This window comes from Triturus cristatus, chromosome 9 (genome assembly GCF_964204655.1).
Source record: "Triturus cristatus chromosome 9, aTriCri1.1, whole genome shotgun sequence".
NCBI lineage: Eukaryota > Metazoa > Chordata > Amphibia > Caudata > Salamandridae > Triturus > Triturus cristatus.
In genome coordinates, this window is record NC_140592.1 from 901699805 (window position 1) to 901715279 (window position 15475).

Genomic DNA, 15475 nt, shown 5'->3' on the forward strand with positions numbered 1-15475 from the left:
GCTCGTGGGGGAATCGTTAATGTGCGTTTAGCTTTTTGATAGCAAATTTGAATACATTTAACGATCCATCTGGCTATCCCTGCTTTGGAAATGGCGTTGCCCTTGTGTTGTGGAGAAAAGGCAACGTAAAGTTGTTTTGTTTTCCTAAAATCCTTTGTTCTGTCTATATAGTACATGAGGGCCCTCTTTATATCTAGTGTATGGAGCATTCTCTCTGCGACATTTTGTGGATTTGGAAAGAAAACAGGCAGTTCAATAGTTTGATTCATGTGGAACTGCAATATCACTTTAGGCATGAATTTAGGGTTGGTACGTAGTACAACTCGGTTTGCGTGAACCTGTATGAATGGCTCTTGAATGGTTAGTGCCTGGAGTTCACTAACTCTTCTTAACGAAGTGATTGCCACTAAGAAAGCTACTTTCCAGGTGAGGAATTGAATCTCACATGAATGGAGAGGTTCAAAAGGTGGACCCATTAATCTGGTGAGGACCACATTGAGGTTCCACACTGGTGCCGGTGGGTGTCTTGGGGGAATCACTCGTTTGAGTCCCTCTAAGAAGGCTTTGATGGCAGGCACTCTGAATAAAGAGAGGTGCTGCCTGTTTTGAAGATCGGCTGCTATCGCGGTTAAATGTATACGTATGGAGCTGTATGCCAGATTGCATCGGTATAAGTGTAAGAGGTAACAGATGATGTTTTGAAGGAATGTATCCAGCGGGTTAATGTCATTGTTGTTGCAGTAAATGACAAACCTTTTCCATTTAGCCGCATAGCAAGCTCTGGTTGTGGGTCTTCTGGCTTCCTTGATATCCATACATTCAGGTGGCAGGTTTAGGTAGCCAAACTCTAAGACTTCAGGAGCCAGATTGCCAGGTTCAGCTGTTGAGGATCTGGGTGCTGAATTTCGCCATGGTTCTGCGTTAAAAGTGCGGGTGTGATCCGCAGCCTTTGATGCGTCACCACGGAAAGTTCTAGAAAGGTGGTGTACCATGGTTGGCGTGCCCATGTTGGAGCAACTAGGATGAGTGTCAGTGAGTGTTGTCGCAGTTTGCGTGCTACTAGCGGTATTAATGGCGCTGGGGGAAAAGTGTACGCAAATCTGCTTGACCAGTTCATCCATATCGCATTGCCCTGCGACTGTGGGTGCGGGAACCTGGCGGCAAAGTTTCGGCATTTTGCGTTTTCCCTTGTGGCGAATAGGTCTATCTTTGGATGACCCCACTGTTGGAAGTACGGTTTGAGTACTGATGGATGTAGCTCCCACTCGTGCTTTTGGTGGCTGTGTCTACTGAGCAGATCCGCCATCTGGTTGTCTTTGCCTGGGAGGTGTTCCGCCATGAGGAACATGTTCCTTTGAATGGCCCACTTCCACATGCTCTGAGCCAGATGAGACAACTGTGGCGAGTGTGTTCCTCCCTGCTTCTGTATGTAGTACATGGCAGTCATGTTGTCCGTCCGGATCAACACGACTTTGTTGCATAAGTGTACTTTGAATGCCTTCATGGCTAGGAAGATTGCCATCAGTTCCAGAAGGTTGATGTGCATCTTCTTTTGCTGTGTCGTCCATAGTCCCTGCACTGTGTAAGTGAGTACATGAGCTCCCCATCCCTGGAGAGAGGCGTCCGCCGTCAGTATTATTTGCGGGACAGGCTCTTGGAACGGTCGGCCCTTGCAAAGGTTTTGTGGATTCCACCAATGCAGAGAGTTGTATGCCCGACCGCTCACCAACACTAGGTCTGTTAATTGTCCTTGAGCCCGATTCCATTGACGTGCCAAGCACTCCTGAAGCGGGCGCATATGTAGTCTCGCGTGCGGGACTATGAAAATGCAGGAGGCCATCATGCCTATCAACTGCATGAACACTCGCGCTGGAAGGGAGTGTTGAGGTTTGAACTTTGTGATCAGCATGTTGCATGCTGTTGATCCTTACCAAATTTGGCTGAGCTGTGGCTTCCAGAGTGTTTATGGTCGCGCCCAGGTACTGGCGTATGTGTGCGGGTTGAAGATGTGATTTTGGGTAATTTAGTGAGAATCCTAGACTGTGAAGAAGGTGAATGGTGAGGGACATGTGGCTGGCACATTGCTGGGCTGACTTTGCCTGAACAAGCCAGTCGTCCAGGTAAGGGAAGACGTTAATGTGCTGTCTCTGTAGATGTGCAGCCACTGTCGCTAGGCACTTGGTAAAGACCCTGGGTGCCGTTGTTACTCCGAAGGGGAGAGCTTTGAACTGATAATGGTGATCCTGAATAGTGAACCGGAGATATTTTCTGTGCGATGGGTGTATGGGTATGTGGAAATACGCATCTTTCAAATCCAGTGTGGCCAGGAAGTCTCCCTGACTGAGTAACGGTAGAACCTGCTGTAGGGTGAGCATATGGAAATGCTCTGACAGAATGTAGTGGTTGAGGGGTCTCAGGTCTAGTATAGGTCTGAGAGATCCGTCCTTTTTTGGGATTAAGAAGTACAGAGAGTACACCCCCGTCCCTTGTTGGTTTACGGGCATGACTTCTATTGCACCTTTTTGCAGCATACTTAGTACTTCCTGCTGCAATAATGCAAAGTGCTCTACGGACATAGGACGGTGCTTTGGCGGTATGTTGGGTGGAGTGGACGTTAATTCTAGACAGTAACCGTACTGGATAATTTCCCTGACCCACCTGTCTGTGGTGATGGACTTCCAGACTGACAGGAACTGTTGGAGTCTCCCCCCGGCAGGTGTTACGTGGTCGGGAGGCAGGGAGAAGGAGTCACTGTTTGTTTTTGGGGGAGGACCTGGTGTTGCCGTACCCACGTCCTCTGCCTTTGGTGCTGGATCCACGGTATCCACCTCTATTATTTTTATCATAGGTACTTTGCGTACCCCCTTTATTGTACTGCTGCTGGGACCCCTGACCTCTAGCTGCTCCTCTATTCCCGGGGCGACGAAAGGAGCCACTCCGACACTGCTGCGACTGCAGAGCCCCCATTGATTTTGCAGTGTCAGTGTCTTTTTTAATTTTTTTGAGGGTAGTGTCAACCTCGGGGCTAAATAAAAAGTCTGGGTTGACCGGTTGATTTAAGATATTGTTCTGAATTTCAGGTTTGAAGCCTGAGATTCTTAACCATGCGTGCCTCATTACGCTTGTGTTGATCGCCCTTGCTGCAGTGTCGGCTGCATCCAGTGCGCATTTGATGGACGCATTTGTAAGGAGTTGTCCCTGATAAGGAGCTCTGCTGCCTCTTTGTATTCATCTGGCAAGTGTTGTAGCAGTGATTCTAGTGCGTCATAGTGTGACCTATCATAACGGGCAAGGAGTGCCTGGGTGTTGGCAATGCGCCAAATGTTTGCCACTAGCGCTGCTATCCTTTTGCCTGATGTCTCCAGAACTTTGGACTCCTTGTCGGGGGGGAGGAGCATCACCCGTTGTTTGTGAATGTGCTCGTTTGCGAGCATTAGCAACAACCATGGAGTCTAATGGTAACTGACCCTTAATGTACATAGGGTCTCCGGGTGCAGGCTTGAATTTTTTTTCGATTCTGGGGTTAAACACCCGTGCCCTGGTTGTTTCTTTAAAAATGTCTTTTGCAGGTTTCAGAACTCCCTTCAACATTGGCAGAGTTTTGACGGTTTTCTCAGAGGAGGCGAATGTGTCCACTAAGAAATCTTCCTCTACAGTGTCAGAATGGAGTTCCACTCCATGATTGGCAGCAGCCCGTTCTATGAGGGCATTAAAGGCAGCAGTGTCCTCTGTGGGAGATGTCTTTATATTATAAAGCTGCGTGTCAGGAGTATCTGGTGCGTTACCCTGGTCGGTGGGGTCATCCCATGCCTGATCTGGGTCTTGCATGTGATCATCAGGATCGATATCCACGGGGTAGGTGGTATCATCCCCTATATAGTCATCTCCGGCGTCTGCCTCTGAATGCGTAGGAGAAAAAGACGGTGGGTCCTGAAGGAAGGATTGAAAGGTTTCATGAAGCACTGGTGCGGAACCTGCCGGCAGTTTTTGTTTCAAAGGAATCTTGTATGAGTCCAAACCCTTCTCTGGTGTGATTTTCCGCTTGCGGAGCATCAGCCTACCAGTGTCGGCGTCGATAAAGTGTGCCTGTGAAGGCTCGATATCGAGTTGTCCAGTGGATAGTGTCTGTGTTTGGTGGACACGTGTCCGAATTTCGAACATTTTCGGTGCCTTGGGTGGCGGCAATCCAAATGTGATATGCTTCGGTGCCTTGGGTGGCGGCAATCCAAATGTGATGTGCGCCGGCGCCGAGTGTGCTTTTGCGGCCTTGTGCGTTTTGGGACCCGACGTAGGTTGGAGGGTTGCCCGGTCCCTGATGCGTTGCAACGACGCTGAGACCTGTTGCAAGGTGAACGCAGATGGCGCTTTGGAACCGATAGGCACCTTGGAGGCAGGCGTCAAAGCGGTATCCGATTTATTCCCAGTCTTTGGGTCGTCGATCCAAAGGTGGGTATCGACGCTCCTTGGAGCCGATGATTTGGCAGGCGCCGCACCCTTTGATGTCGACGCAGATGGATCGACCACCTTGACCTTGGTGGGTTGGGCCGTAATCTTCGGTGCCATAGGCCGAGGCGCCTTGTGGGGACCGAGGGCCTTTTTCTTTGGCTCGGCGCCGGAACCCGTCGCGGTGAGCTCGGCTCCGAAATCTCTTTTGGCGTGTTCGGTGCAGATGACCTGTGCCGGCGTCGGAGTGGAGGGCTTCGAGGCCTTCGATCCGATCGCAACCAGTTTCACTTTCGGTTTCGATGTAACCGGTGCGACGGACGATTTCGGTTTCACTGAAGGAAATCCAGTCGTCTTCGATATTAATGGCTCCTGTGAAATGTTCGAGGCCGGGCCTTGAGGCGGGGCCGAAGAACTGTGCGACTGATCTTGGGTAAGGCCCGCAGGCGATCCCTCGACCTGAGCCTTATGACGACTTTGTCTCTCGGCCTCCGTATCGACGGTTTGGCCTAGCTCTTCGCTGGAGCTATCTTCCTCGGCCCCAAGGGCCTCATTGTAGTCTCCTACCTCGTCGACGACTTCTTCGTCCTGGAAGATGACCTCATCATCGTCTTCCGATCGGGATTCATGTTCGGAAGCGTGGCTGGAGTCTATATCTTCTACGCTCTCGGCTTCCTCATCCTCGGTGCTGAAGATGTTGACCGGGGCAGGCGCCGATTGCTGTGCCTCCAATCTCGCTGTCCGTCGATTCCGCAGAGTTTTCTTCGAGCGGAACCGGGCGCAGGCCATACATTTCGACTCATCATGATCCGGTGAGAGACATTTGTTGCACACCGGATGGACATCGACGTGTGGGTATTTCGCATGGCATAAAGGACATCTCTTGAAAGGAGTCCTCGATTCCATCGTCGAGCGGTGATCGATGTTCGAACCGAAGCGGATCCGAAAAGCGTGAAGAAGGTACTAAAACACAAAATAAACTGGTCGATACCGAACGCGAACAATACCGACGAGATCTAAAGGCCTTTTGGCCTTAAACTAAAGTTTCCGAACTTGAGCTAAGATAAGCACATCCGAACCCAATGGTGGAAAAAAAACAATCTAAGGATGGAGAGGATGCCCATGCGCACTGTAGTCCAGGGGAGGAGCCACCTATCTCGTGATACTTCGAAGACTCTTCCGGGACAACAATGTGCAATCATCCGGACCCAACACTAGGCGGCGATCTATGCACAGATATGAATTCAGCAGCCCACATGCCTCGAACTCAATGTTATCCAGATTTGACGATGGCCCATGACACTTGTGGGGAATCAGTTTGACAACTGAACTGGGTCAGAGTCCGAGGATGCAGGAATAATAACCATGGACCAATAAATGCAAGACTTATCCCTGAAATGTGAGTGACAAGAAGGAGTCGAATATTGCTTGAATTCGTGGTCCTTGCATCTCAATTTGTCGTTCTGCCACTTCATCGACTTACAAGAGATGGCGCATAGGACCAGGACCTTAAAGGAACACAAGGAATCCAAGCAGGACACCTCAGAATGTTTGATTATGTAGAATTTGGCTTTGTGCTCCGATGCCCAGGAAGCATTTGCAGCAGGTCATACCTGGTGCAGTGACACCTGTGGATCCATGACAGACATCTGCTTCCTGTTGTCACAGCAGGCCTTGAATCCTATAGCCGTGTGTGTGTGTGTGTGTGTGTGTGGGGGGGGGGGGGGGTCCAAACACAATATCTGAAAACAGAGATCCGGATCTACATTCAAGGGAGAAGAAAGACAGGAAACTAAGTCAGAGCAAGTAGCTAAGTGGAGGCCGATATTGTCACCTGTTGTCATGCAGGAGCTCTTCCTGAGACAATCTGGCACCTGAGAGGATAAAAAAATGTGAGGAATCCGCAGCTAGAAGTATCCATCAGAATTATTCAGTTATTCACAACAAAGTTTCAACTGTTCCCACACTTATTGTGTGCTGAAGATTTTACCAAAGTAAATTGTAATCTACGAAATCAAATGATTGCAGATAACCCCCCACAAAAAAAAAAGAAATGTACGCAACGCATACTGTATGAAGAGATTTTTTATTACAGAAATTAACAAACCCTCACCAAACCAGACAGGCATGATACGAAATACATACTTGTACTTCTGAAAGAAGTTTGGAGCTTCAAAAAGCTTGGACCACTCTGCTTTACCCAACAAAATTTCATCTGTAATTGCCAGACCTGTGTTAGAAAACAAATACAAAATTGTTAAACCTTGCCAATTGTACCTCTATTGCAAGGAATGACTTTGTCCTTCCAACGAAGTCAAACTTTCCTAAAACCAGGATCAAATATTTACATGGAAAGATTATAAGTCATCTGATCTCCTTCACAGGAATCGATAAGTCAAGAGTATTGAACAGTCCCGCCCAGGTGCGGGATCTGGGAACCTTTTTTTTTTTTTTAAATTGACACTTTTTTCTGAAAAATATTTTTTTTTATGTAAAAGCAAAACAAATTTGACAGGCTGCTGAATGATATACCAATTAATTTCTGTTAAATATCCTTTAAGAAGTACTTACGTTTTAAAAAGCCTCTAAATGAGTGACAATTTTTTTCTCACCATAAGTACTTATAAAAGAAAAGTAAAAGTAAGGGGTGGTGGGGCAATGCAGCTGGACAGGCTGCAGCCTGATAAGGCTGCCAGAAATGTCACGCTTTCTTTAATGTTGCACATCCACCAGTATCCCATCATGCCCTGTAAGTGACTGTTCCAGTTCTTTCGGATTTGAGTGCGATTCCTATGTATTCTTCGTTTCTATGCTTTCACCAGGGAAGATGGAAGGTAGCTTATGATTTCTATGCAGATCTAGGCCTTTGATGTAACTTTGATGACTCGCTACAGGTCTTTCAGACTCCTGTCAGAACTGCAGCAATTTCAATATTCGATGCAACGAAACCGTAGTTGTAGTTTATTTATCTTATGAAACTAACAACCATTGGCAAAGCCAATAGTCCTGGCTTATTATAGGTGTAATGTTACTAGTTGTATTATATATCTGGGTGCAATGTCAGAAGCAGAAAATTACCACTCGTGCAGCACGCTATGCTAAGCTCAGATTTTTAGCTCCCGTTTTTCAAGCCGCACCCTAATTACATGGGTCACGCCCATTTGCAAGCCCCCGCCTTTAGTTTTTCATCCCACTTAAAGCCCTGGGGGCTATCCAAGTCCCACTACATACATATAAGCTTCTTGACCCCCACGCTGCGGCAACACGCCCACTGAAGAAGTCAGGGAGTGATTCCTAAGCATAACAGCAGGTTAAGGCATCACAGTCTCGTTGATCGAGAGGAGGAAGGCGATGCGTCCAACTGTCACTGACAGAGAATGCAGAGCACTCCCCTAAACCCACATCCGGTTGAACAACCACACCTCGGTGCGAGGATCTGGACACCAGTAACTGCAGCCGAGGGGGTGCCAGAGGCACAACAACTGACTCACAGCTCCCTGCCAAAGGAAGGCAGCTGCGAAACCCCGGGCGAACCGAGAACAGACATGCTCTTATCGGTGTAGTCATGGCTACATGTCTTTGCAAACACAAGACCCAGTTTGTGATAAATGCAAACTATGAAAGAAGTAGTCACACGTGAGACAGCAAAAGCCAAACAAGCACTGGCAAAGCAAATAGGGTTTTCTTCAATTTTGAGCCTTGACTAAAGTATTTAAAGACCAAGTAGGTCTGCCGTTGGCTGTAGGGCTTTTGGCATTATAAATGCTCATTTTGTTGTGTCATGTTTCATGCAAAACGTATTGTTGGGGGGTGATGCTGAGCCATGAAAATATTGAAAATGAAAAAACATTGGGTAACAAAGCATTAGCATGGCTTTTTAATCTCTAAAATTACACATTTCTGCATTGGAAGCCGCAAGGGAGGCTTAGAATAAGGCTGTGTAAGCACACCGCCATGCGCACGCGGGTACACATCTCTTGTCCATCGTGTGGACAACCTGCGCGCGCATGCACAAAGCTTAGTTGCCATGACAATGGAAAGCTTGGCACAAGATGGTATCGGACTGTCCACAGTCCGTACATACACACGCATGCTGTTAGGTTTGGACAAATGGCGAGAGCAGCCACCTTTGTCTATCCCTACGCGTGCATGTAAGGCTTTCCGAGAATCGATTGCAAAAGGTAATCGCATAGCGAGATCTAAAAATGGAGGAACAGAAATAGTATAACTAATGTGACAATCACAGACCACTTTTGGAAGAAGAGATGTTACAGTTATACCACCTTGTCCCTTTGGAGAACCTAGCAGGGCTCTTGAGAACATAAGGCCTGAATTTTACCAACTCTGCTTTCAGATGTGCTTGTCAATAAAAAAGCATCCCTCTACAAAATGTGCATTACTGACACCGTGTGAAAAAGATTCAAAAGGGGGTACACATTGGTTTTATAATAACACATTTAGCTCCTAAGGAACAGCAGTTTCAGGAACTGGTTAGAACACCCTTTTAATGCCTTTTTAAAAAGTTTAGTAGCGTGGACTGTGAAGAAAGATGTTAAAGACATTTGCAGTAGGCTGTAACTGCAGCAAGAAAAATCTTTAAAAGGGTGAACAAGTCTGATATAGCTAAGGAAGCACGCTTTCCACCTGACACTTCATAGCATCAATGATTTTTTTCAATATCCTTATGCAGATTCTCTTCCACTCTGAAGAGTAAGAATCTCTAGCAGATTGACATTAAGCTTGTTTAATAATATTACAGCATTGTAGATTTAGAAGCCCTTAATGAAAGAGTTCAGAAGACATACCCCGAAATTCTAGCATGGCAATCTGGGGTACAAAATCTGGTCCCCGAACTTATGGTGTAGATAAAGTCTGCAAAATAGCTTCATGTGTCATCGCTGTGAGAGATGAAAGTTGGTGAAATACCACTTGTGTGGCCATGCAGGTGCTATCTAGAGGTCTGTTTGATGGTTACTAATGGGATCAAGGATATCAGCAGAAATGCATGAAGATGCTTCCCCGACCAGTCAATCAAAAAGGCATTCCTCTTAGCTCCTGGGTTGGTAGTACCTGGGGACAAAGTCTGGGAATTTCCCAATACCTGCATCAGTGAACGGATCTAGTTGCAGATACACTCGAGCATCAACGAAGCACAGTATTCCGCAGTTAATGGCCCACTCATGATTGACTTCGATAATCCTGGTGAATTAATCTGCTTCTGTATTATGAAAACCCACAATTTGAACTGCAATGATTGTTTTTAAACCGACTTTCTTGAAAGTTTCCCATATAGTGTGTACATCTTCCATCTAAGAATTGCAATAGACATGTAGCCAGATCTTTTAATCTGCTGTTCTATGCATATTCAGTTACAAACAATAAGAGTAATCAGATTCCTGATAGGTATCAACTAGCATGAAGCTTCATGAGGACGAGGACTTATCCCCTTCATTCTCCAGACAACATACAACCACCCTTGGAAAAAAATAACCCCCTCGATCTCCTTATCCCACCCCCCTAGTCATGACCCTGTCTACTCTGGACTCCTTAGAAACCAGAAGCCACATCAGCTCTGTACAGGTGGCATGTTAATATGCAGTGCCACCTAAACCTCAGGGTTGTGATATGAACTCAGGCCACCCATAAGGAATCCTTCCAGGGAATTCCAATATCCATTACTGTTGATAGTTGTTAGCCGGCAAATCATCAGGGAAAGGTGGGTCCAGATGCTGAAATTAATCTACCAACACCTTCCAAGCATTGGGTACTTCCATCAACCTGAGGCCTCTCTTGGCTTCCCAGAACAGCACCTCACTTTCATAACCCCGCCTATCTCAGCAACTCTTTTCCCAGACTCCAACCCAAAGATCCACAGGTGAACTGCAATGATACTGATCTCTTGCTATTAGCAACTTCCAAATCACTGGTGCTTTGAGATACAGTCGGGATGTGGTCCCTCCTTGCTAGACTGGTTAATACATAGCGGTTGTATTGTTAGTTTGAACAAACAACTAGTTTGTTTCCACTGCAGGAACAAAACAAAATAAAATATGAAAGTTATGTTAACCACTCAACTCCAGCAGGTTGATATGATACAGAATCTTGTGGGACCCTGTACCTTGTACTCGTAGATTGTCCATATAAGCTCCCCACCCATTTAGAAAGCGGTACAAAAGGGGGTGGCGATGGACGGAGCATCAGAACCAATCAAACACTCACACCAAGTCAACAGATCTGGGTTTGATCCATCACCGTTCTTTGGCCCACTCTGCCACCCCAGTACAGACAAGGCCATATGCAAATCAGTCTGACCCTGTGCCTCATGGGAACAGTCCAGCCCGAACTGCCAAGCCATGCCTTCCCTGGACAGGAAACAAGCTTCCTAGGACCGGTTTCTGGCATTTCAGCCGTCTTCAGCCAGGCTTGCTTGAATCCAGTGGCAAAGTGAGCAAGGGACTCACGTCTGAGCATACCCTCCCAACTTATGGCGAACAAAGCGGTACAAAAGAGGGTGGTGATGGACAGAGCATCAGAACCAATCAAACACTCACTTTGGATCATATTGCGCATGGGCTTCGGCTCCATCCTCAGATTGTTTTTCGGCAGAGAGGAAATGATGGAGCTTTGCAAGAAACAGGAAAGATGCCCATGTGTGCTGTATCTAAATACGATAAACTGGAACAGATAAAGGTAGCCGGAGAGGCAGGTGGGCGTGCGTAGATATGCAGCTCTACATGCCAAAAACAGATGCATACTGGTAAGTAGCATATTCCGTTCGAGGCATACGAGCTGCAGATTACACACTGTGCATAGATTTGTAGCAGTACCCCCTCCTAGCGGCGACCATCTGTATCTGTTGCAGTTGTTTGAAACAGTGTTTTGAGGACAGCCTGGATCACACTAGCCTGTTGCTTAGTTTGCACATCTACACAATAGTGTTTAGTGAAAGTGTGCGGTGTAGACCCTGTAGCTGCTTTGCAGATATCATCTAAGGGGATGTTCCCTAAAAATGCCATGGAAGCCCCTATCTTACGTGTAGAGTGGGCTTTAGGGGGAACAGATAGCGTTTGTTTTGCTTTGTGGTAGCAAATCTGGATGCATTTAACAATCCACCTAGCTATCCCAGATTTGGAGATGGGGTTGCCTTTGTGTGGTGGTGAGAAAGACACGAATAGTTGTTTGGTCTTGCGAAAAGGTTGTGTTCTCTTGATGTAGTAGAGTAAAGCTCTTTTGACGTCTAGGGTGTGTAGAGCTCTTTCTGCAATGGTTTGTGGCTGCGAGAAGAATACGGGCAGTTACAAAGATTAATTGAGGTGAAAGGGAGAAATGACTTTAGGAAGGAATTTTGGATTAGTGTGGAGAACAACCTTATTATGATGCATTTGCAGAAAAGGTTCTTGAATGGTGAGTGCTTGTATCTCACCGACCCTTCCGAGGGAAGTAATGGCTACAAGAAAAGTCGATTTCCAGGTTAAAAATTGAAGCTCACATTTATGTAGAGGTTCAAATGGAGGCCCCATTAGTCTTGTGAGAACGATGTTTAGGTTCCACACTGGTGAGGGTTGCACTCTGGGGGGGAATTATTCTCTTAATGCCTTCCATGAAGGCTTTTATGGCAGGTACTCTGAAGAGTGATAGATGCTGTCTATTTTGTAGATAAGCTGCTATGGCAGCAAGGTGTAGTCTAATAGACGTGTAGGCTAGGTTGCATCTTTGTAGGTGTAATAAGTAGCCTATGATGTGTTGGATAGACAACTAATGGATTGACATTGTTGTGACAATAAATCACGAGACGTTTCCACTTGGCTGCGTAGCAAGCTCTAGTGGTAGGTCGTCTAGCTTCTTTAATGACATTCATACAGTCAGGGGGAAGATTAAGGTAATGAAATTCTAGGATTTCAGGAGCCAGATTGCAAGGTTGAGCTGAGCTGGGTCCGGGTGTCTGATCTCTCCATGGTTCTGGGTTAAGAGGAGTGGAGAGAGGTGTAACTTTTGGTGCGGAACTACGGAGAGTTCCAGCAATGTTGTGTACCACGCTTGTCTGGCCCAAGTCGGAGCAACTAGGATGAGAGTTAGGGAATGTTGCTGTAGTTTGCGCACCACTAATGGAATGAGTGGGAGAGGCGGAAAAGCGTACGCAAATCTGCCTGACCAGTTCATCCATATCGCATTGCCTTAGGACAATGTGTGTGGATATCTGGGGGCGAAGCTTGGGCATTTGGCGTTTGTGGGTGGCGAAGAGGTCTATCTGTGATTGCCCCCACGTTTGAAAGAATGGTTGAAGAACTTGTGGATGAAGTTCCCACTCGTGGATTTGTTGTGTTTGACGGCTCAACAGATCTGCAATGGTGTTTTGGATCCTGGGACATGTTGGGGTAGGAGAAAAATGTTTTGAGGTATGGCCCACCTCCATATGGTCTGTGCTAGCTGAGAGAGCTGCAGAGTGTGCCGCCCTGTTTTTGGATGTAGTACATTGCTGTCATGTCTGTGCGGAATAAGACATCCTTGCCTGAGACGTGTGTTTGAAAGGCTTTTAGGGCTAGAAATATGGCCAGTAACTCCAGATGGTGTCCACCTGCCCTGCATGGTGTGATGTAGTAGGAGAGCTCCCCAGCCGGAGAGCGATGCATCCGCAGTTAGAACTATTTGAGGAACCGGCTCTAGGAACGGTCTCCCTTTGGAAAGGTTTTTGGTGGTCCACCACTGCACGGAGTGATGGGCATGACCGTCTACCAACACCAGATCTGATAATTGACCCAGAGCCTGGTTCCATTGGCATGCTAAGCACTCTTGGAGAGGACGCATCTGGAGTTTTGTATGAGGTACTATGAATATGCATGAGGCCATCATCCCTATAAGTTGCATAAACACTCGGGCTGGAAGAGAGTTTTGTGGTTGTATGCTTGCTATCCTGGCGGGACTGGGGTAGGCTAACGCTCTTGAGGTGTCTATGGTGGCACCGAGGTATTGTACGTGGGACGGATGCAGATGGGACTTTGCATAGTTTACTGTGAAGCCCAGGTCGTGAAGTAGTTGGATAGTGGCGTGAGTGTGTTGTACACACTGGTTGTATGAGCTGGCTTTTATGAGCCAGTCGTCTAGGTATGGGAAGATGTGGATGTGTTGTCTTCTCAGGTGTGCTGCCACTACCACTAGGCACTTGGTAAACACTTGTGGCGCTGTGGTGACTCCGAAGGGGAGTACTTTGAATGGGTAGTGGTGACCGTCCACTACGAATCTGAGAAACTTCCTATGAACGGGAATGTAGAAATAGGCGTCCTTGAGGTCTATGGTGGTCAGGAAGTCGTCCTGGGAGAGCAGAGGAAGCACCTGCTAGAGTGTGACCATGTGAAAGTAGTCTGAGTGTATGTATTGGTTTAGGGGTCTGCGGTCCAGAATGGGTCTTAGAGAGACATCCTTTTTTGGTATGAGAAAATATAGGGAGTAAACTTCCTTGTTAGGTTGGTGGGTAGGAACTGGTTCTATTGCATTTTTTTGTAGGAGGGAGATCACCTCCTGCTTTAAAAGTGACTAATGTTCCTGTGACATTGGGCGCTGTTTGGGTGGAATGGTTGGGGGGGGGGGGGGGGGGGGGTAGATGTTAGTTCTAGACAGTAGCCTGATTGAATTATCTGTTGCACCCATCTGTCTGAGGTGATGGTAGCCCAGACAGGAAGGAAATTGTGGAGTCTTCCCCCGACTGGAGTGGAATAGTCTGGGGGGAGTGGAGGGAAGCCACTGGGTGGGGGCAGAGCGGGAGGTGTTAGTTTTGCCTCTGCCTTTGTTGTTGTTACCCCTGTAACTGCTCTCTTGGGTCACCCCTAGTGAAGGAGGATTGGGTAGGGGCCTTGTAGGAAGTGGAGGCGCTGTCGGAGGAGTAGCCTCTGGTGGTGCTTCTAAAGGAGGAACAGCGAAAGGAGCGCCTGGGAGCTTGCGACTGCAAGGCTCCCATAGATTTTGCATTGTCTGTGTCCTTTCATTTTTTCGAGGGCTACATCGACATTAGGGTCAAACAGGTGTTTCTCAAAGGGGTGGTTGAGGATGGAACTAGGGGTGGGCGGAATTTGCGAAATCCACTTTCGCAAATTATCGTGAAGATGCGGAAGTTTTTTTCTCGCATGTTCGTGAGATTTTCTGCATGGTTGCGGCTCGCCAACTTACCCATGTGGTTGCTCGCGGGTGCGGCCATCTTGTTTTCAGTTGTCTCGCGGTGCATGATCGCGAGAAGAAAGACGTGATCGCGCGACGCAGGACGTCACTGTGGGCGCGAACTGTGGCGAGACAGCGTAAATGGCTAAAAACAATCCAACATCTCATGGCGAACGTGACCGGATCAAGAAAACTCAACCTCAGGTTTGAACCCTGAAATGCATAGCCAGGCATGCCTACGCAGAAGGACGCTAGTATTTATTGCCCTGGAGGCGGTGTCAGCTGCATTGAGGGCACAACGGATGGAGGTATTAGTGATAGTTTTACGCTCCTGAATTAGTTTGTTGGCCCTATGTTTATATTTGTCAGGGAGGTGTTGCATTATTGACTCCAGCTCATCATAATGTGCCCTGTCATATCTTGCTAGGAGCGCTTGGGTGTTAGCAATGCGCCATATGTTGGCCGCTTCCTAGAGGCGTCCAGGAGTTTTGACTCCTTATCTGGCGGTGGAGCCTCACGTGGTGGTGGTGGTGGAATCCTCAAAGGGGAGGTGGCAAAGTCTCTCCTTTTTGATGGTGGAGCTGGTGCAGGCTTGTCTAGTGATCTTTTTCTGGTGCCAAGTGTCAAATGCCCAGTCTTTGCATCCTTTGAGGGTTTTTTGGGAAGGAACGGGTCGAAACAGTTCCTCTGTAAGGGGCAGATCATCCGGTGCCGATGGTGTCGGAGCCGTGGGTTTTTTAGGCGTCGATTCAGCACTGGTTCTTGGTTTGGAACCATGGGGTTTAGAAGTGTCTTGACTTCCTCGGTGGGTTTCGGCTTCGAGGTTTGCGAGTCAAGGCTTTTTGGCTTGTTGCTCGGCTCCGAGGATGTTATCGGTACAGAG

General features: G+C 47.4%; 1 protein-coding gene across 1 annotated transcript in view; it reads right to left on the bottom strand.

Moving 5' to 3' along the window:
• PAPOLA (poly(A) polymerase alpha) overlaps window positions 1–15475 on the bottom strand; it is an 868351-nt gene that overhangs the window by 533149 nt on the left and 319727 nt on the right. Inside the window, exon 12 of the mRNA XM_085626434.1 lies at window positions 6589–6673. Coding sequence (XP_085482560.1) covers window positions 6589–6673 — 85 coding nt within the window. The remainder of the gene's footprint in view (window positions 1–6588; window positions 6674–15475) is intronic.